Here is a 21,010-nt window from a genome sequence, read left to right on the forward strand (position 1 = left end):
TTTTAATTGTTTTTAATTAAAGGCAAATCTTTAAGAATTAAAGTGCTGACAAAATAAAACATGTAGACGTAATATATTAGTCAAAATGGGTCAAAAGGTCACAAATGTCACTCATTCAGGGACCTTAATTAGCACCAGTTCACTCCCAAAGTTTCCGCTGCATGAATTTTTAATTTGTTCAAATGTAGGCCAACATTTTTTCTTACTCAATAACAAGTAAAAAGTACAAGTAGACAAAAAAAACCTACCCAATTACAGTAACGTGAATATATGTAACTCATTACTTTCCACCTCTGCGAAACACATCCACCAGGGACTCCTCCACTGAAGCCACTATATACAGACATTTGGTTTAACTTTCATTTTAAAAACTTCAAAGAATGAGAATCTCAGGCAAGTTAGTATTATAAAAGAAATATCCCAAACTAATGACTACTAATGTATGATCGTGTCATAAATGTGACGAGAGGATACCACACGGATGCCTAATCCAGATTGTTCCAGACTGTTTCTGCCTGTGACTCTGCCTCTCTGGTATTTGATGCTATATGTCATCACAACAGCAGGTGTTTCCTATCAAAGCGCTCGACTATAAACTATTCAGAACATGTCATTGAATACAATAATGGGCTGGGCAATCAAAATGCATCATGAGTTACAATCCTATTCCCACACACAATAAGTCATTCTGATCATGACCAGTAAGATATTGTCATTGCCTCGTCTTCGCAGCGTTCATGTGTTATTTAGCTTATTTAGATTTGCTTTTGAGGTGGATAGAGATGGAGAAAATGGAGATGGATGGTTTTTTCTTTTCTATGTTAATCATTTTTCTCATTCCTCGTCTTGGTGTGGTGACCACAAGGTGGGGGTTAAGACTAGATACTTTGCATTCTCGATTTAATTCTACGCCAGCAGCACCCAAATGATTCACAGTGAGACTCAGAGACACCAGGCAAGGCCGTCGGACTGGTTTCTACAGGGACTGGGATCCGTGCAGATAATAGACTCGAGCGTTTACACTTGCCGGGGTGTTCACCCGAGTGAAACTTTGGCTCCTCAGACTTGCTAATTTCCTCTTTGTGACGTGTTGTGAAATCCACCCCACACCCTTTCTCTCAATTGAAACAGTTTTGTATTTGTGAAATAACACAGACACGGTTTTACGCCAATATCTAGGTTGTGTTTGAGTGAATATTGATTAAAAAAAAAAAATAGACGCTGACTTTTCCTGAATTTCACTTGTGCAAACAACTCACTCAACTTAGATTGATGTTGTTTATTTTAGGCTTATTAGAAGGTGACAAGTAAATTCACCTACGCCAAGCTCCACATTTGTGAAGATGAATCATCCTTAAATCTGAACCACATTTATGAGAGTGAGTGGTTTCAGTTTAATATTATTGACAGTGTACTGAAACATCTTATTAAACGTCTTATTTAAAATAAAACCCCAACCTAGATTGAGTTGTGTTTGTATTTTCCTTGGTGTGTGGACCTGTGTTTCTGTTTATCTCAGCTCGTAAGTGGTTTGTGTTGTTCTTGATCTAATTTTAATGATGTGTGTGTGTGTGTGCGTGTGCTTCCTGGGTTTTCCTGCCCAGTGAGCGTGAGAGCAGAGTTCCCACAGGAGATGCTGCTGCCAGTTGCTTCATTTATTGTGAGCCATGTGTTGTGCGCCTTGTCGCTGCTCTGTTCCCTTAACCCTGCACTACACTACACTCTCGGTCGATTGTCGGCCACCTGTGCGACAGGTACACATGCCTGCTTACTCCTGTGAACAAACCACAGGTGTAGTAAACACAAAATGACTTCTTAGCAACCTCTGACGTGTGCATGCGCACACACACATGGGCACATGCACATGAATAGACAAACACACACTGCTCCACCCCACATCTAACTTCCTTGACTGGTTGGGCTTGGTGGAGCTTATGCCTGTACTCACTGGCTCAGAGACGGAGACACCTGTCAGACACAGAGAGAGAGAGAGAGAGAGAGAGAGAGACTCCCCCCTTCACTCACACCAGCCTCACTCAGTGGGACAAACTCGTTCTCGACTGAACTACATGGACTTTGCTCTGCTGGGTATTAAGTGAAAGCAGGTAGGCAGATGTTTGCGTTAGTTACAGTGTGATGCAGCAGCTGAGCCCTGGCTATAATCTGTGTTTAGAGCTTCATAAATCAGCAACAGTAAGAAGACACACGCGTGGAATGTGTGTGATCACTATTTATTTGGGTGTTTCCCCTGTCATTATGGTTTTGACAGTAGAGTCGTCCGTCCTGCTTTTTGCTTGCCTAAAACGCTGCCGCTCCATTAATCATTTATCATGTGTTCACTGATGTGTTAAACCCAGGATAAATGTGCTTCGTGAGCCCTCTGTAAATTTGTTCTGTCAGTAATATCCAGGACAAAATCCTCGAGCGGTATCGTGGCAGCAAGCATTAGAAGAAGTGAATTTACAGCCTCGGGAGATATTTGCATTTTGAATTTGGCAGTACTCTGTAATTTTGCATAACTTGTGTGTATGTGTGTGTATGTGAGTGTGTGTGTCGACTTTCAGATAAGCAAACGCTGGGTTTCATCAATATTTTTTTCTCAAACTCCTCTTTTAAGTGTGTTTGCCTCTGAGCGGTTCCTTTAGAGGTCAACTCATTTGGATCTTTGTGAAATCTGTGACTACTTTTTTTCCGCGCCCAAAGATGAACGAGTGTGTGTGTGCTTTTCCGTTTGGATTTAGGAAATAGCTGAATTGTCTTTCTTTCCTTTTGTGGAAAGTGGTAGGACAGGATGATCTACATGTCTGAAGGATGAGACGGAGGAATGCTATACAGAGCATGTGTTCCTTATTGGGAGGGAACAAACTGTGACAAGACGCTTTTTCAAACCGACTGTCCTATGATTCACGATTTCCGTTTCTCTTTTTAAGGTGGGCTAAAACAATCAAAGAAGAGAAACGTCGAGAACAAACATGTCAAAAGGTGAGCAGGCTGACTGACCTGACAAGAATGTGTGATTTCTTCAGTAATAGCAGAGGGCTTTACAGGGTGTGTCTCTGTGATTGTCTGTTGAATGTACATTTCTCTCATTTAACGCAACTCTGGGTGTTTGATTATGTGTTGTGTCGAGCAGACAGTGTTGTTGCTGCGTGTGTGTAATGATGCCTCAGGCGGCATTGTGACTGTGTGACATGCATGTGTCTGTGTCTCAGAGGGGGACAGAGCTGCTGTACTGCGCACCACCAAGGTGCGGACCAAGCTGAAGGGAGATTTCAGCTGGATGCAGAGCCGCAGTGAAGCTCAGGAGGAAAGTGACGGGGACAAACCCTGGTAAACCACATGTTCCATTCAATTCCGAAAACTTCACTAGTCCCCCGGGCGGTAATTCGAATGCAGAAGAATTCTCAGAAGTTATAAACAACATCTCAATCACAAATAACACACACAGGCAGTATTTACAAAAGGTTCAACTAGTCTGAGATGTAAGGACACTATGTCAGTGTGTGTTATCTCTCTGTGGAATCCATTACTGAGTGAGTAGACAAAACCAAATCCATTGTTTCTGCGCCTTAATGCAGGATAGCAGAGGTGAGGGCTAGCCGTGTGAATGGAGCCCCTATTGAGACCAGTCCAGCACCCTCACCAACAAAGTCCACTCCGCCACCCACCAAGCCTGACACTGAAAGGTAAACACCAGTTTCTGCTGTCACTGTCTTATCTGCAGCACCCTTTGAAACCTCTGAAAAAAACACGATCGTGCTGATAACAAGTGTCTGTTTTGATCCTAGAGCGCCAACGTCAGGATACCTGATCAGGTAAGACCTGGTTTTCATAAATTCATGGCCATGTCGGTCTGGTGCCAAGTGGTTTACAGGATTTACAGGAACAACATTCAGAAGTTGTTTCATGGCCCAATCGTTTACTCATCTGATTTGAAATGTGCAACCTGAATTATAAGCACAAGCTAGAATCTGAATCTGAGCTCTAAAAAAAACCCCCCAAAAAACAATTTAAATCACAGATTGTGTAGATTCTCATTCCTCCACTGGAGGTAAAACATCTCATGATATAATGCTACTGATTCAGTGACTTTTGGAAAAATCATCGATCACTAGACAAATGTCATCCAAATCCGTCCTCACCCTGTGTAAAAAGTATGAATCTAACGCTCACTTATTTCTTCAGAGGCGTTTTCACCAAACTAGACGACCAGTCTGCATCATCCTCAACATCTAATGGTTTAAGGTAAGAGCTTGTTTTACTTTAATGAGCACAACTAATAGTGTGACGGTGATGCACTCTGACTGACCTCAGTTTTTCTTTCTTCTACTGTCGTTTTGCAGCAGCAGCAGCAGCACGGCAACACAATTCAACAAAAAACCTTCAGAGAGCTACAAGAAGATGTGAGTGTGCACAAACCAGATTTGCCAGTGAAGTGCAGGCATCTGAGTGAGAAAGTTGCATTCATAGGTGTATGTTTGTGCCTCTGCTCCTCAGCGCTCCCCACACTGTGAGGCCTACTTCAGAGAACCAGGACGATCAGCTCAGCACTGAGCAGCTGGAGAAACGGTAAAAGCCTCGCCTCGCCCAAACAACACTATCCAATCTGTTAGTCGCACAGCCCAAGACATTACATTAACATCATAATGATGTATTTCAAAGGACGGAGGCGGCCAGCAGTGTTCTGCAAAAAACTGCAGGCAGGCAACGGTCTTATGTGCTTTCTGCCGCTAAGAAATTCGAGTAAGTATGTCTTTATGTTTCCTTATACTAATCTTAATGCTCAACCTGTCTGTGGAATGTAATGTTTAACACATAAAAGAAGTGAGTTAAATAGTTCACTCACATATGACTGTATGGGAACTCATGAAAGCTGTGTGGTGACGAACCTTAGGTCTAAAGAACCCGAAACCTCAGTGGTCAACAGCAGTCCATCATTTGTGGCTAAAAGGTAAATACTCCCTCTGATAAGACGCTAAATCCATAAAGAAAAGTGCATGTGTGATTACATGTTTGGTCTCCTCTTCATGCAACAGGGTGGAGATTTTTGAAGACGACGAGAGCACCCCAACCCCATCGCCCGTCAGCTCGCCGCCCCCGGCCCCTGTCACATCCGTTTCCTCTGCGCCGAAACCCAGACCAAGGAAAATGTAGGTCATCTGCCATGTTTCCATTCTCAGTGTGAACAAGACATTTCTATTCCTCCGTGTTCATTCGTTATCCTTGTTGATTCCAGAGCGGACACTAGTGTGAAATCCTCTGTTGATGTCACCGTCAATGAACCAGTGGCTCCAAAGGTGCAGGAGGCTGCGCCAGAGGCTGTGACAGAAGTAGACCCTGCTCCTGTGCCCATGACACCAAAAGACCCATTTGAAGACATGACACCAGGGTGCACCAAGGTGGCCACGCCTCTCCCCGAACTCGTCCCCGTGTTTGTTCAAGCTGTCAGTACAAAGCCCGAAAGAGAGGCTCCAGATGTTTCTGTGCAATACGACGCCAAGCTGGTTGAACTCACCCCAACGTCACCGACCGAGGAGTGGACCGCGCCACCTCCTTCTGTCCCAGAATCCTCTGACTCATCGTTTTCTACTGTAACAGCTGTCTCAGTCATGACAGAATATAATTCCGAACCCGATCAAAACCCTGAACCAGACCCCGAACCTCAACCAGAAGCAGAACCAGAAACACAACAGGAACCGGATGCGAGGTATGATTCTTACCAACAACAATCAGTGTTGCCATATGTTGCATCTACATATTTATATATTTATGTATATATGTATATATATATATATATACATATATACATATATATATACATACACATATATATGTATACTGTATATATGGAGAGAGAGAGAGCACTACCAAGCATCTTGAACAAATGATATAATAATACAAACTTTTGTTCTGTACATTTAACTGATGATGTATTAATATTTTCCGAAAGCGAAACACCTTTGAGAGTATCATAAAGATTTCCTTGATGTTAACGTATGATATCTAACTGTATCTATTAGCTGTGACAGTGCGCCTCAAACAACATTATGTTTGCACAAATACTTCTTCTTATAGTATTTGAACGCCGCAATTCTAAATCAGCTTACCTGTGCTGACTGTTTTCTTTGCTTATACCAAAGGTATGTTTGCTCACATTCTTTTCGTGTGTGTGTGTGTGTGAGTGAGACTGAAAGCTGCTCTTAAAAACCATGTGTTTGTTCTCCATTTATTTTCACAGCGCCAAAGTTGAGACTCTCACTGCCTTTTATGACTCTCTCATTTCATTCGACTCAACAAGTTCAACAAGGTACTAGAAAAAAGGAGATTACCATGGCAGTGTCTTTTATATATATATATACATATATATAGTTGTAACCCAAATCACAGTATAAAGAATGAAAAGAGCTCTTTTACTGCCATTTCTGTAACACCCAATGTTATTGTGAATAGGTAAACCAGACATTTCCGAGAAATTCATGTTTGATAATTGAGTTACATCTTCATTTCTCTGCATAATATTTAATACTTCAAATTAAAGGCTGGAAGAAAAAAAAATCCAGCAACCCAGTCTCTAGGAATGTCTGTGCTGAGGAAACACACCGTGTGATAATCAGATTTTATTCCTCTCCAGTCACAAGGATGAGCCAGAGCTGGTGCAGGAGGAAGGAAGCTTGGTGGACACTCGCACAACAGAGATCAGGTATGAAACATCTTCCTCATTCCTGGCATAGCAGAGCTAGCAGGAAAACAGACAAGCCACCACTGTGTTTCACTTCAGAGGAATCACAAAATCACCTTCAAGAAGAGGGTGTTCTCAAAGGGTGGGAGGATGTTCTCCTTCATTAAAATGCTGCTTAAAAAAAGAGATGTGTATCTGTAAGTGCCAAAGCAGGAGCCTTGATTCTTTTTTCTCCCTCTTTCTTTCTGCCTGCAGTGATAAAAAGGAGCCAGTTCTCGCACTCAGCAGCCGTGAAGTACTAACAGACGATCTCCTGGCTCTCAATGATGGGTTTGTTAAATATATGTTTTTTTACTGAATGTGCAATTAAGTCATCCACGAAACACAACCCACAAGGTGGCACTGTTGGACTTGTATACATTTCCCTCTCTCTGTAGTCCAGAAGAGTCAGCACAGCCGGTTCCTCAAAGCCCTGGACGCTGGAGTCAGGATCTGCTTGGTGGACTAGACAGGTATAGGATGAGCTTTTGCAAAGAATCATCTCTTACTTACTCTTATTAACACTTTACAAAACATGTAAAGAATTAGTGGCGATACCATTTAATTTCTCATGCAGCTTGGTAAAAACAATAGCAATAGTGTGATTATAAGGATATAATATTAGAGTAATACCATGTTATTTCCAAACTAATAGCTTGGTAATGAGATGTATTAGAGGCTACCGTCTGAGAATTATGATGGAATTGCCATAATATGACTCCCCTCATCACAAAAGTATCTCCACAGCATTGAAATGTTAAGTGTTGAGTGAATTATCCATTCATCAGAGCTCAATAGTTCCATTGTCAGTAGCGAGCTGGGGAGTCAACTTTACTTCCCAGACTTGGATACAGAGTTTGAATTGAACTGGTTCCACAAACTTTGTCCTCATTTGTCTTCTGTGTGTGTTTGATTTCTTTAGTGAGGCGGAACCAGCCAAGACCAGTGGTGTCCTGGATCTCCTCTCTACTGACGTGATTCCAATCAACACAGAAGCACAAAGGTGAAAAAAAAACCCCAGCACTTCTTCCTTCTGTACCACAATCCCTACATATAGAGATTATTATGTAGTATGGGCAATAATCTCAGCTCCCTGTGGTGTGGGAGTTTAAATAAATCCCACTGGCCCCAAGTGTGATCCATGAATGAGAGCTTTTGTTTTTTTAATCATATTTTAACCCCTGATGATCTGTGTTACTTGGAATCAAAGTCACAGATTATTGATGTGACAAGGGTTATGTATTGGCAATAATTTATATATAGTATATATATAATATATATATACTATATATATGATAGGATATATATTATTACAAGCAAGGAGACATATTGAGAAACCCTTTCGTAAAATAATTTAATGCCCAAACATTAGACAAACGGCCAAAAGCCTGCTGCCACCTGGTGGTTGGAGGCTTAAACACGACGCAAAACCACTGTTCATCTCCAGAAATTTCCGATATATTGATATTCGGAGAATCAACACAGCATGGCCATGAAATGTCGCAATATTTCAGTATGTCAGTATTTTCTTACGCACCGTGTGCACGAAACAGCTTGTACCACGAAGCCACGTCTCATTTGGACTGAAAATGGAAGAGAATTTTTGCACTGATTAATATTCTGGCTTTGTTTTTCCCCTTGTCCAGCCACAGCACACAGCCAGAAGAGGAGGAGGAGGAGGAGGAGGAGGAGGAGGAGGAAGAGGAAGAAGAAGAGGAGGAGGAGGAGGAGGCGAAGCAGCAGTCTGAGGAGACAGCCAAAGAGACAGAAAGGTAGAAGGAGATGACAGGCTGCTCTTAAACAATTACCTGTCTGTTCAGAGCTGCTCCTGCTTAGAAAGGCCTTTTACACAAACAGGCCCTTTAACGACTCACTGCACACTAACTCGTAACTCTCTTTCTACCAGCACCACTGAAACAGTCACTATAACCACCACAACTGTGATTATTACTGACAAAAGGTATGAGCACACACACACACACACACACACACACACACACACACTGACCTGTGCTATATTCAGGTGGTTTTCATGCTTGTTTCATAGTGCAGTGGATTCCAAGCCTTTTCTAATGGACTGGCACTGTAAATAGTGCATGAGGAGAGCCACGCTAACCTTTACTTGCCCTCCTTTTTATTCACATGGTGCCATTCATCTGTATCGCCCGCCCTTCCCTCTCCCTTCATACCCCGCGTGCAGTGAGGAGCACAACGCAGATCCCTGGAGCTCGCGCGTGGCAACGACAACGTTCACTGAGTCAAGGTAGTTTGTTTACTGCCATGCGGTGAGGCTGTGTGTAATATATATGTAAATGTGTTTAAAATATTGTACCCTATTGACAGAAGGTGGAGGAGAAATCATCCAATCGCATGGCACAGTATGGTCCTTTTAAAATGAAATTGATTATCTGAAAAACATGTTTAAATGACTGAAGTAGACGGTTACTAATAATGATTTGTCCAGTGTCACTGATATCGGGTTCATTTTGGGTGAAACCCCCCCCCGCTGAGTTGCCGTTCAGCTGCACAATAGACTTCCCATTTGTCAGAGACAGATTCTGCCAGATTCTGATTTTGATTGAGTCTTGCCCCGTCTTCCTCTGTGTTTCTGTTTACCATTCAAACTGCATTAAATCTTTCCATTATGAGTCAATGTGATCAGAATTCCTCCAACACAAGATTGGCCATGCTGACAATTGAGAGTGAAATCAGTGTGAAATTGTTTTTCAGCTCGGCTGATCCGTTTGATCCATATCCGATAGGGACCACATCCCCTAACAGGTAATCATATTGGTTTGGCGCTGTGACTGTTTTCCAGCCAGCCAGATATCATCTCTGCATGCATAATGCAGCAGTTTCTGATTATGAGCCACTTCTCTCTTTTGCAGCTCCCCTGACCTGCTCCAGCCCCTCGCAGATATTCCCATCAACAGGTACATGAATGATAATGCAAATGACTCTATTGCTGTACTGCGAGTGCCGTTGCTAACATGATACCGCCACCATTGAAACCTGCTCCCCTTTGTGAAATTATTCAAATCATTTATTCGTAATCAGCAGCCAAGCAATTGACGCCGTGGCCAGAGCGCATCGTGTTGATGTGTTTGTGTTGATTTATTATTTCTTCTTATTATTATCTGCAGCGCACCAATCATTTTAATGGAGAACAATGATCCAAGTCCAGAAACAAAGTACGTGGTCATTTTCTGTCACTTCATCTGAAATTAAGCCAAACAATGCACAGAAGAAGACAGGCCCTAACGATTGTGTTCTCTATTGATTCGTTTGTTTAGTTTCTGTTTGGTTGGAGCTAACATTTAGTCAGTGAGAAAGAAAGTGGATTGAATTTTTGTGGAATGACATGTGGCTGTTTTCTGACACACAACACATCAAACAATGAATCATTTAAGTGACAAGATTACTTTCAAATGAATAAATAATAGGTGTATGTAGTTGTTAGTTACAGCACATGACCACATGAATCATGTAGACCAGACATGTCAAACTGGCGGCTCGTGGGCCACATGCGGCCCGCATATGGATTACATGCGGGCCGCCACTTAATATCGTGTTACAGCCCACACATGATAATGACAGAGTATCATACTAAATATATTCACTAGAGATATTTTTTATGATAACAATAGCACAGTTGTTTATAATTATAGTGTTATTAAATGTTTTACTTCTTTGATTGGATTTATTCATTAATTAAGATTTATTTTGCATCATAAATGTGTTTTTTATTGTGAAGTACACCTCATTCCGTACCAAAAGAAACGCTCTTACTTTGAAATTCTGTGAAATATCATGATTGTTATCTATTTTGTTGTTACTTTAAGCCCCTGAATAGGTTTTTTTTTCCTCTCTACATCGCCCCCTCTTGACCAGACTAGACACTCTTTGGCCCCCAGGTCATTTGAGTTTGACCGTAAAATATTGGAAAGTAGGAACAAAAGCTTTCACATAGTTTTGTTTGACCAACAGAGTGAAAGATATTTAAACTCTAATTACTTTAAATTACATAAATGCTGTTAAGGGAAATTGTTATTGACTACTCATTTCAGCACCAAAGTGAAAATGTTTTCCGTTCTTTTGACAGCGTGTTTGACAGTGTGAGTGGTGACGCCAGGAAATCCCTCGCAGATGACGTTATGCCCCTCAGCAACACAAGGTATTAACCGTGCGTTATGAGTGTGTGGACCTGCAGAAATCAATTTCTCACAAAGTGTGCATTACCAACCTCTGACGTGCTTTATCCGTCACAACTCCGCCCTCCACTTTGGCTCTCCAGTCTCAGCACTCACCGGTCGTGGGCGCACACATGGGAGACCGGCTCACCTCAGCAGACTAACACAGAAGAGAGGTGATGACACACTCTGATTTACACTTACACGCGATGCGGCCGTTACTTGTTAAAAGCCTTTCACTGTATGTCCCCTCTCAGCCAAAAGCCTGAACCAGAAGACCAAGCTGAAGCTCAACAGACGGTGGTCATGTTTGAAAGGAAGTAAGTCATCTTTTTGTTGAAAGCCTTGGGTGCATCAGATCACGTAACCTCATTCCCTTTCACTACAGTGATGTAACTAGGCTTTTGCAGCATTCAGCCATTGAGCCATAAGACATTGTGCACACACAGACTTGTTTTTATATGTTAGTGAAGATGTGCATAATGCCCTTACTCTAACCCAAAAAACAGGTCTTAACCCTGAATACAGAACTTTAAAATTGCAGGACCCAGACAAAATGTCCTCAAAATGTCATGTTTTTCCATTTTTTTGCCCTCACAAAGATATAAATGCTGTATCTCCATGAGGAAACCTTATAGACGCAACGCCCTCCCTAGCCCCCTTACCTTAACCTTAAGCATCACAACTAAATGCCTAACCCTTACCTAAACATGATTCTAACTCTAACCCTAAAACCGGATCTTAACCCTTTTTTTGGTCCCCACGGGGATAGAACATGTACAACAACACACACACTCACACACACACAGAAAGAGAGGGAAAACCCCTTAAGGCGTCTTCTATCTTTCTTTGTTTCTTTATTTTCTTTCTTTCCTGTTGTGCAATGCATTGTCTCTTTTTTCCCCCCAAAGGTCCACTGAGAATGATTCACCGTGGGACAGATGGACGTCACCCACTGTCTATACCATCGCCACTGATACAGGAGAGGAGGAGGAAGAAGAGGAAAGGTATCGCTGCAGATGCTGAGCTCATTAAATGCATCGTATAGCACTTTTATTTTTTTAACAGGACGTGATTATAGCACCTTATTATAGCTGACACCTCTGTCAGCCATTTAATTGAAAGTGAGCCAAACACAAGTTCCTCGTGGTTCCTCACTCCAAGAATATTCATCTCCTCCTCAACTTTTTGTTTTTTTTAACCTTTAATACAGTCACGCTTTTTCACCAGTGCTGCCAGACATTTATTATAAAGCGGGAATGTCCTCTGTTTTGCAGCCGCGAGGAAACACACATGCACACAGTCACCACCGTCACCACTATCAGGTGAGAAAAAGCCCTTCTTCAGATGGGACAGGTTTGAGATTAGAGGGAGTGGAGAGCATGAGTGGCACCTAGGTGATGTTGACAATTACAATGTGTTGGAGGAGGGATCAGGATGAGGCGACACTGCAGTACAAAGAAAACAGACCACACCTGGTCAATAAACCCTGATCCCTCTGGAGCTGTGAGTTAGAAAGATCAGCTTTATACACTTCAGTGGATAGCGTCCAGCTTATTGACTAAAATAGCCTACAGTAAAATTCTAATACAGCTTTCTTTATTTTCCAGGGAGATACACAGTGAGCCTGAGCCTGCTATGGATCGGTAAGTTTATGATTTTGTTAGTGTCAGACACAGCGTATTGCAAGAATATTTTCTCTGGAGTATTATTTTCTACTACTTGCTCTGTTGAATTTTTCATTTTGTAAAAAAAAAAAAACTTTTTCCACTGGAGCTTTTTGTCTTTCATGATGGGAAATTTCAAATACACAGTGTGGAAATGACACCGATCAGCCGCAACATTAAAACCAGTAAACTGTTTAAGGCTAAACTGTGGATCTGGAGTTACCTGGTGCCTGATAATGAGGCAGTCTCCTGACTCAGCAAAATGTGCTCGCCCATTGTCTTTCAATTTGCCCTCATTTCCTTGTCTCCAATTATCAGTCTCCAGATGTCAAATTAATGATGTGTATTACAGATGTCCTTTTGTCAAATCACAGCCTGTTAAACAGCACCACATTAACAAGCAATGGCTGAAAATGATTATCTCCTGAGTTTATCTGCTGATAAATGTAGAGTCCCTCTGTATAACCAATCACACGGCAGTCACCAGTGTGTGGAACATGAGACTAAATGCTGCCACTCTCCTCCTCTCTTTCCCTCTCCTCTCCAGTTATGAGACATATTCCCGTACCGTGGTGGAGGAAGCCCCCCGTGTCCAAACGCCAGAACCTGATGCCAAAAAGTGAGTCCATTTTTTACTAAACCTTTTTTTTTTCAAGCACAGTTGAATGTCTTTTCCAACCATTAATGCACTATTTTCTTCACCTGTCTTTGTTCAAGGGCGATCGTATATGTGAAGGAGTATGTCAACACATCAGAGCTGGCCATGCATAACATCAGTGATAGGTAAGACCACTGTGTTAACTACACAGTCAAATATCAGCACTCATTTTAAAAAAACACTACTCTAATAGTGATTCATTTATTCCTCTTGTTTCCACAGTGGGTCAGATTATTTAACATCAAGCTCCGTCAATTACTCTTACAGAAGCCCCTCCACTTATTCCAGGTAACAACAAAGTTCTCTTCACCTGCAGTAAACACCGACAGAGTTCTTTAAGCTTTGATCAAATCAAACGTTCCATTCTTAACGGGCCATTTTGACCGGTCTTTGTAGGAAAATTACAGTGAATAAAGAAAATAATGATGGCTGAGTTCCATTTCGCTTCCTCAGTTACAGTAAGCGCGCTGGTTCCTAATTTACATGAAGTGAGGAGAGCCATCTCAAATGTGATCAGTAACACCTGTGCTCTTCCTGCTAAAACGTGTCAAAATGGCTGCTGAAATTGACTAACAAAAAAAAAAAGGTGTAAGACAGAAGGTCTTACACCTTTTTGTTTTTTTTTACACATTCACTGAATTTTTCAGGATGTCTACTTCCAGCTCAAATTATCACTTACACTTAAGGGGACAAAACTCTCAGCATTTTTACTTGAACTTAAAATTCCTACACAAACTTAATTTTCACTTCCATTTCAGCTTTATCTTTAGCTATTTCATATTTCAAATGTATGAACACCTAACTTTCTCCCTCTCCTTTCCACAGTGGGTCAGATTGTTTGATATCAAGGTCTGTAAATGACTCCCACAGCTGCTCCTCCATTTAATTACTGGCTTACAACATCGTTTCCTAAACCTGTTTTGAACCAGCTTTAAGCTGACGGCCCCTCTGCCTTGTTATTTTCTGTTTTGATGAAACTAGATATGTGTAAGCAGTGGAGCAACAATTCTACCAAGCCTACTCATTAGGAGGCTGCGCAGGGAGATGAAATGATTATTTACACTTCTTAAGTTCCCTCACACAGGACAGAGGAGGTCACAGATTATTCAAGAAGACAGAGCCGCTGTAACCCGAGAGCTGTTTATGAATGAGCCGCCAAACTTACGTGTCACAATCACTCTCTCTTTCCCAGTGGTTCACTGTCCTCCACCTGTAACTACTGTGGAGAGCAGGTGGGCAATGATGCCAAGATCACCATTGAGCACCTCAATATCAACTGCCACCCTTCCTGCTTCAAGGTAATTCATCTATCTGCACAGATTAAATGAGGTACTCACTGGCCTCTGAAATACAGAATATGGTCACGTCCCTGGAGAGAAAGAGCTTCTTTTTGACCTTAAACAGAATGATCACAATTTTTAATTTGCTGAAAGCTACTTGAACAGATTGATATAACTCATGTCTACGCCAGAATGAACACCAGATATAAATAAGTGATGTACAGGTTGGACGAGAATAGAGACTGTAAAAAGGGAAGCTCAAGCTGTAGCTCAAACATCTGTCTTCCAAACTGTTCTGAAGCGTCATAACTTCATATCTTGTTAGTGTCAGACTATTTCTTGGCCCAGGAGCAGTGACTATCTCTCTCCAGTGGTTTGCATGGGAGCCTCTTGTTGACAGGGGTGTCACGTAATCCCCTGCAAAACCACATCTTGTTTGTTTCTTTGCAAAACAAATCAGATTTGATGGGTTTACTGTTCAGATTTGGACGTTGCGTTACTTGGTGTTTGCCTCATCTTTATGTTGAGCTAAATTCTGCGGCTTAATATTTGACTGTAATGAGTCCGTTGTGTGTTTTCCAAATGAATCACTTCATGTGAATAGCATTTAGGATGATTTATTGTAAGAAATGGAATATACTCCCCATAGGTATGTTTGTGTGAGTGTGTTATTGCTGTAAAACAAAAACAGTTTGTTAAATATATTGGAGTAAGGAAAGGGCCTCGTTTTACTGAGTCCACTGCCATCTTGAGCTGCCATGTTTCTACGGCAGCCAGAACAGATGTGCGTTTTGTGCACAACAACGACTGCCCACATAAACCTGATGCAAAAACCAATTAACAATGAGGAAACAGCAGAGAGTGAGGGAGCGGAGATAGTTGGGAAAGTGTTCACATCCTTTCTGGTCTGCAAAGGTCACCGTAGAAAAAATGAAGTGTGAGTGGATGAGTCTCGCCATTATATGCCACTAATTTTACAAACTGGATCTAATTTCAAATACAAATTATGTTCACCCATTGTTCTGTATGCTGCTGCTCCGTGTGATAAGATTTAACCAGCAAGTGTTCGGTGTTGCTAGTCCTCACTTTTGTCTTATGAACTAAAGATTGTGCTATTGTATCACTGAATTACAAGCATAAAAAGGCTAACGTTATTCTCTCAATCTTGCAGTGTGGTGTGTGTAATAAGCATATGGGAGACCTGATCGACAGCATGTTCCTGCATGGTGGGCAAGTCCACTGTGAGAGCTGCTACTCCAACGCTTTGGACTGATTATCAAAGCTCTTCAGCAGCCTCGTGTTCATTTGCATATTAAGTGGTGATCAAAGAGACTCTCATAGTGAACAATATGATTTCTTAATGCCCATGCTTACATTGTGTCAAACGTCTGATTTCTTTAACGTGTCTTAAAAGCTTGCGTTTGTTATTTCTTTTCCCATGGTGGTGAAAGCTGTATCTGCCTCCGTTTGAATATGAAGGATAAGTCTGTACGACACGATGTGCCGCATACAACTGTGAACGGACTACACTGGCGAGGGGTACAATACTATAATTAAGCAAGAAGAAGTTGTGCAAGACAATGACTTTGTTACAAAAATGTTTACTTTCTTCGTTCTCCGCGATACAAAAGAGTGTGCTCACATAGATGATGGTTTGTTAACAAAATAAACTGATTTATATGATCCTGGTAAAAAAAAAAAACATGTGATACACAGACTTACTCTGCAAGGAGACCCACGGCTGACTGTGGAGTCTCGAGCTGTTACATATTTATGTCATTTAAAAAAGATGACTGCACATAAAGAAGTAACAGAATACAGTTAAAGCAATAAAGTATATAGCACAGAAATTCATTCGCCTGTCCTGAGAACTCTGTTAGGAACACAGTGGTGATTTTTCCCCACTGGGAGTTGTGCCGCATAACATTAGTGAACATAATATTTTCCTTGCATAGTCACTTAAAACAGCTTTGTACATAAATGTGACTTACGCCAATAATCATCAGCTACCTGCAGAGTAACCGTTAACAAGCTAATGTAGTTCCTTGGCTGCAGTCCTGATGGTCTTCACACACATTTAGGCAGAGCTCCCTTGGTACAAAGGACAAGTCTTTGGCTCTGCCCCAGTCCAATGAAAATGTGCCTCCCAGGACAATGTGCATCTCTAGAACAGCTGCACTGCATGCAGTTAATGCTAGCAACACAGGGCAAGTGCCTCTGCCTCAGTAATAAAACTTGAAAATATTAGCATATAGCGCTCTAAAACATAATTCCCCTATTACTAAACTAGGGGAAAGGACAAAGGAATCCAAACACCTGCACACAATGTCAAAATCTGTTACAGTATAACTAAACTGCTCCTCAGTGTAGGAGTCTGGCTCAGGTGCAAAAATATGAGTAATTGCTGCTTCATTCCCTCATTTAAACAGAGAGGCTTCGTAATATCAGACACCCTCTAGTGTTTTCCTCTGGCTCTGCTCACAGCCATGTTTTGGATGTGCTTCCACAGCAGTGAAGGGTCCGACTCGTTATGTCTTATTAGAGACTCCAGCCCCTGTGCTTGGTCCAGACTCTGCCAGTAATCCTGAGGCCATGTTTGTAACCATCTGTGGACAGATATGCAAACGGATTAGGCTCATCACTGAACATATTTTAATCACACAATTAAAATAGGTTGATTTGTCTCTCCCCTCGTGTTACCTACAATAAAGTACAGAAGACTTCACAGCTGGGACAGTGAATCACCTTGGATGCACTCACCCATCATTTGCAGGCAAGTCTTGGACATCTCCATACCCAGGACTGGGCAGGGGGCATCCCATGTGCAAGTTATCAGCCATTTTAGGCTGAGGAGGTTTGTTCTTCTTAGGCGCTTTCCTATACGCTCGTTCCGTTGCCAGCCGTGCATTCTCCTGATCACACACGTAACATTCAAATCCATTCAAGTAGTTCGGTTTACTCATGTCATTAACTCCCCACTCACGGGTCTCAAGAGCTTCCAGTAAGCGCATGTTCGTTACATGTCTGGGGTTCTTGAACTCTAAATATTTTGCATATTTATCATCGTTTTCATCGAGGTGTTTGAGGAAGTCAGCAAGAGCTTTTGGTGAGGGGAAGTTATCAATGATGACGGCACTGTGGTCATTGGGCATCCAGTCTGTCACCACAGAGGAGCCTCGGTAAACAGGCACGCAGCCCTGATGGAGAGGCCGCCAAAGCTTCTCCGTCATGTAATCTGGACACAGGCCATTCTCCAGTGCCAGGTGGAACTTGTAGCGTGCTACAAAATTCATGAATCTGGGTTCCTCGCCGGTAGCGGTGGATGTGTCCTCCAGATGTCCAGGTAGAGGCTTGTTGTTCAAGCATTTCCCATAAGAGTCCACCTACAGAGACAGAAATTAAGCATGAGAAAAGGGGTGCTGTTAAATTAATAGTATTCTTTTTTTCCTCACAAAAGCCAAATCCGTCATTTCTAATTGCCAACTATAATTATGTGTGAGTAAAAATTAGGGAAAACAAGATATTTCCATTGCAGCTGCTATAACTGCATTTGATTTAAATGAGTGGGCATGGTATGATTCAAAATTAAGATGGCAAACAAATCAGTTTAAACTGTGTTTAAGAGAAGCTTTCTTTGACATTGACAGCACAGCAGCAGTCAGTTCTCTATGCGGAGTGCTTTGTGGTTTTGACAGCAATGCTATTTGATGAGCATCGTAGTCAATGTGACCCTGATGGACCCTCTCTGTGCTGTACCTCAATGTATTTCATGAGCTCCACGATATATCTGTCTCTGTCTGATGGTACGTCGCAGTGGGATTGCATGTATAGCACGGGAGCCAGGCCCTCCCTCCTCAGACGGTTCTTCTCCTGTAGAGACACAGCTGAAGGCTCCAGCAAGTATTCAAGAGAGGGCAGCCACTGCAAAGTCAGAGGATAGTCAGACTCCCTGCGAAATGTGGCGGTGTAGTTGAACAGCCTGATCCCCGGGCTATGAGAGAGGATGTAGTTATTCATGGGTGACTCTTCATGGAATAGTGCCCATGTCTGGTGGTGGAGACGTGGGAGGGGCGCCTCATATGCCCTGAAGTCTGTCCCGTAAAAGATGATGGATGTTGTCCGTTTGTACAGCTGGACCTTTAAGATCACAACACAAAATTATTCAATTAAATGATTATTACTAATCTTGCATGTAGTCTCAAAGAACAAAGCTCTGGGAGATAAATATATCTGGTACCTTGCGGTTCTTTGTTACCAGGCAGGAGGACGTGGCACAGTCGATGCGTTCGGTGTTCCCAGGAAAATGTGGGAACAGCCCCCCACTCCACCAGAGGATAATAGGCAGCTCCTTATTGCTGCGGTGGTCAGTGTTGCCAGGTCCTCTGTATGAACTGATGGAGGCAAACTCCATTTCAGACAGAGCACTCTGGGGCAGAAAGGCTCCTCGGTCCACGTCCTCCAGGGAAAGCTGATCATCTGGAAAGGAGGCAAAGGAGACCCACACCCAACACAGCACACCAAACAGCCCGAGACACACACAGGGCACCAGCCTGCCCCTACCTGACATCTGCAAAAGTTAAAAAAACAAAACAAACACAGAGGATACATTATTCTTCAATTCAAAACTTAATCATTCATTTTAATAAACTATACTTGCATCCAGACAGACACAGTGTCATAGTTTTTATGTCAGTAAATCACATCAGAGGCAGCACTACCGCGTTAGTGCTACGTGTACACACATGTTATTTCTACTTACAGACAACCTCGTTAAACCAACACCGCACACAGAAACACTCACAGTGCGCAGAGATGCTGCTTAAATATCGCCACACTCGATCGTTTCTTACCGCTGTCACTGCTGTAAAAACATGAAGGTACGAGACTCCTAACGGTTCAGAGGAAAAAAACAAACAGCTTTCTCTTCCACGCTTTGTATTTCCTTCTTCTTCTTCTTCTTCTTCTTCTTCTTCTTCTACTTTTTCTTCAGCTGACACACTGACTTGACAGCGCCTCCTACAGTTCCGCTCACGACATCAGCGCTCTACACACGGGTTGAAAATCATCATAGAGCAGTGACAATTATAATGTAAAGACAGTGGAGGATGATTTAACCCAGAGGAAAGCAGTCATGCAAAGAGGAGCGAAACGAGGGAGAAGGAGTAGAAAGAATGATGACGATAGACATTAATTTAAAAAATGATATACAACATAAACAATATTAACTCTACAATACAGCCACAAACAACTAACACATCAATTACACTAATAAAATGCTACCATGTCATCCTAAGATTTACTTTGTCTAATGTATTTTAACTAAATTCTAATTCTGAAAATATTGAGAAATGCTGCCCCGTTTTCAGCAAATCATTTTGTCCATTTTTGTCAATCGTTTTGTCCATTCAATTCAAAATTATAAAAAGTAGGATTTACTCTTGGGGTCCCCCTACAGTTTGTACACAGTACTGTTTTTTACAAGTGACGTAAACATGAACTCGGAGGCAGGACTACTAATGTGCAAACAACCATGTATTCAGACCTGATACAGTAGCCTATGTGATGGCATTAATTATGACACAAAAGAACGCTAGTGTTTTAGTTTGCGTAGGTTAACCTATTGGTCATTGCATGCACATTGTTTGAATTACTTGATTTATGAAGGCGATGGACGAGAAGACATGGGCTGGAGGTTTGCCTGGGTCAAATCCCGACAGGTCAAGTGCTGGGATACCTCTGATTTAGGTACCCAATCACCATTGCTCCCCATTGATTGGATTATTTGTCTATACCAGGGGAGTGTGTTTTAAATAATAATAATAATAATGATAATAAGAGTCTGGTTATGTCTCTCTCCATCTTAATCTTATTTCACTATACCAATGTGTGAAGTATATGTGAGGAAGAGGAGGAGGATGAGCGAGCAAGTGGTCTTATTGCCTCCTGTGAAAAGGCTGTAGCTGACATTTCATGACCTATACAGCAAGCGGTTTTAACATGTAATTTGTTACATGTTAAAAGTTAATCACTACTGAAATCTGCAACGTCATTTTTACTTGTCAAATCTACAGTTACAGATATCTGCAATTCAAAAAAACTTTTGACATTCACATGGGGATTCCACAACTGAATTGTAGTTATTCAGTTTCAGATATCTACAACATCATTATGTCTAGTCTTAATTCAAGATCAAGATATCTTTAATTATCCTCAATATCTACATTGTCCTTTTTAGTTAGCTTGAATTAATTCTCAGATAGTCAGAATGAAGTTGTCGATATATTGAACTTGAATTGTGACTAGTCATAATGACATTGGATTACTGACTGGGCCAACTGGGCTCAGGCCCAAGACCTCAGGGTGCCCTGAAGTACAAACCTCTCCTACCATGCTTTGCTACTACACTATTCATTCCTATATTTTAATGGGACCCAGAAACCAAATAACAAAGGTTATTGAATGTGTCCCAGGCCATAGCCGCGAGTAAATGGTTAAAT

General features: G+C 41.8%; 2 protein-coding genes across 5 annotated transcripts; one reads left to right on the forward strand and one right to left on the reverse strand.

Moving 5' to 3' along the window:
* The first annotated feature begins 1,895 nt into the window (after positions 1-1,895).
* znf185 (zinc finger protein 185 with LIM domain) lies at positions 1,896-16,367 on the forward strand. Of its 4 annotated transcripts, none has more exons than XM_044040280.1 (34): positions 1,896-2,105; positions 2,931-2,982; positions 3,213-3,330; positions 3,579-3,686; positions 3,789-3,815; positions 4,186-4,245; positions 4,341-4,403; positions 4,498-4,569; positions 4,663-4,743; positions 4,895-4,951; positions 5,037-5,150; positions 5,237-5,707; positions 6,239-6,307; positions 6,632-6,700; positions 6,935-7,009; positions 7,117-7,191; positions 7,641-7,721; positions 8,365-8,490; positions 8,625-8,678; positions 8,919-8,981; positions 9,449-9,499; positions 9,607-9,651; positions 9,862-9,909; positions 10,821-10,892; positions 11,013-11,084; positions 11,166-11,228; positions 11,820-11,915; positions 12,186-12,233; positions 12,519-12,554; positions 13,123-13,194; positions 13,293-13,358; positions 13,456-13,521; positions 14,426-14,531; positions 15,685-16,367. In XM_044040280.1, the coding sequence occupies exons 2-34, from the start codon at positions 2,973-2,975 to the stop codon at positions 15,784-15,786; spliced, it is 2,736 nt and encodes a 911-aa protein (XP_043896215.1). In that variant the 5' UTR covers positions 1,896-2,105; positions 2,931-2,972; the 3' UTR covers positions 15,787-16,367. The 4 variants fall into 4 exon arrangements, with proteins under 4 accessions (XP_043896215.1, XP_043896218.1, XP_043896219.1 ...); XM_044040283.1 differs by having other exon boundaries at positions 4,344-4,403; XM_044040284.1 differs by lacking the exon at positions 9,862-9,909.
* fut11 (fucosyltransferase 11 (alpha (1,3) fucosyltransferase)) lies at positions 16,099-20,273 on the reverse strand. Its single transcript, XM_044040884.1, has 6 exons — positions 20,248-20,273; positions 19,364-19,529; positions 18,751-19,080; positions 18,270-18,650; positions 17,274-17,896; positions 16,099-17,119 (listed from the first exon to the last, which is right to left on the reverse strand). The coding sequence occupies exons 1-6, from the start codon at positions 20,271-20,273 to the stop codon at positions 16,969-16,971; spliced, it is 1,677 nt and encodes a 558-aa protein (XP_043896819.1). The 3' UTR covers positions 16,099-16,968.
* Positions 20,274-21,010: the final 737 nt, after the last annotated feature.

This window comes from Solea senegalensis, linkage group LG12 (assembly GCF_019176455.1).
Source record: "Solea senegalensis isolate Sse05_10M linkage group LG12, IFAPA_SoseM_1, whole genome shotgun sequence".
Lineage (NCBI taxonomy): Eukaryota > Metazoa > Chordata > Actinopteri > Pleuronectiformes > Soleidae > Solea > Solea senegalensis.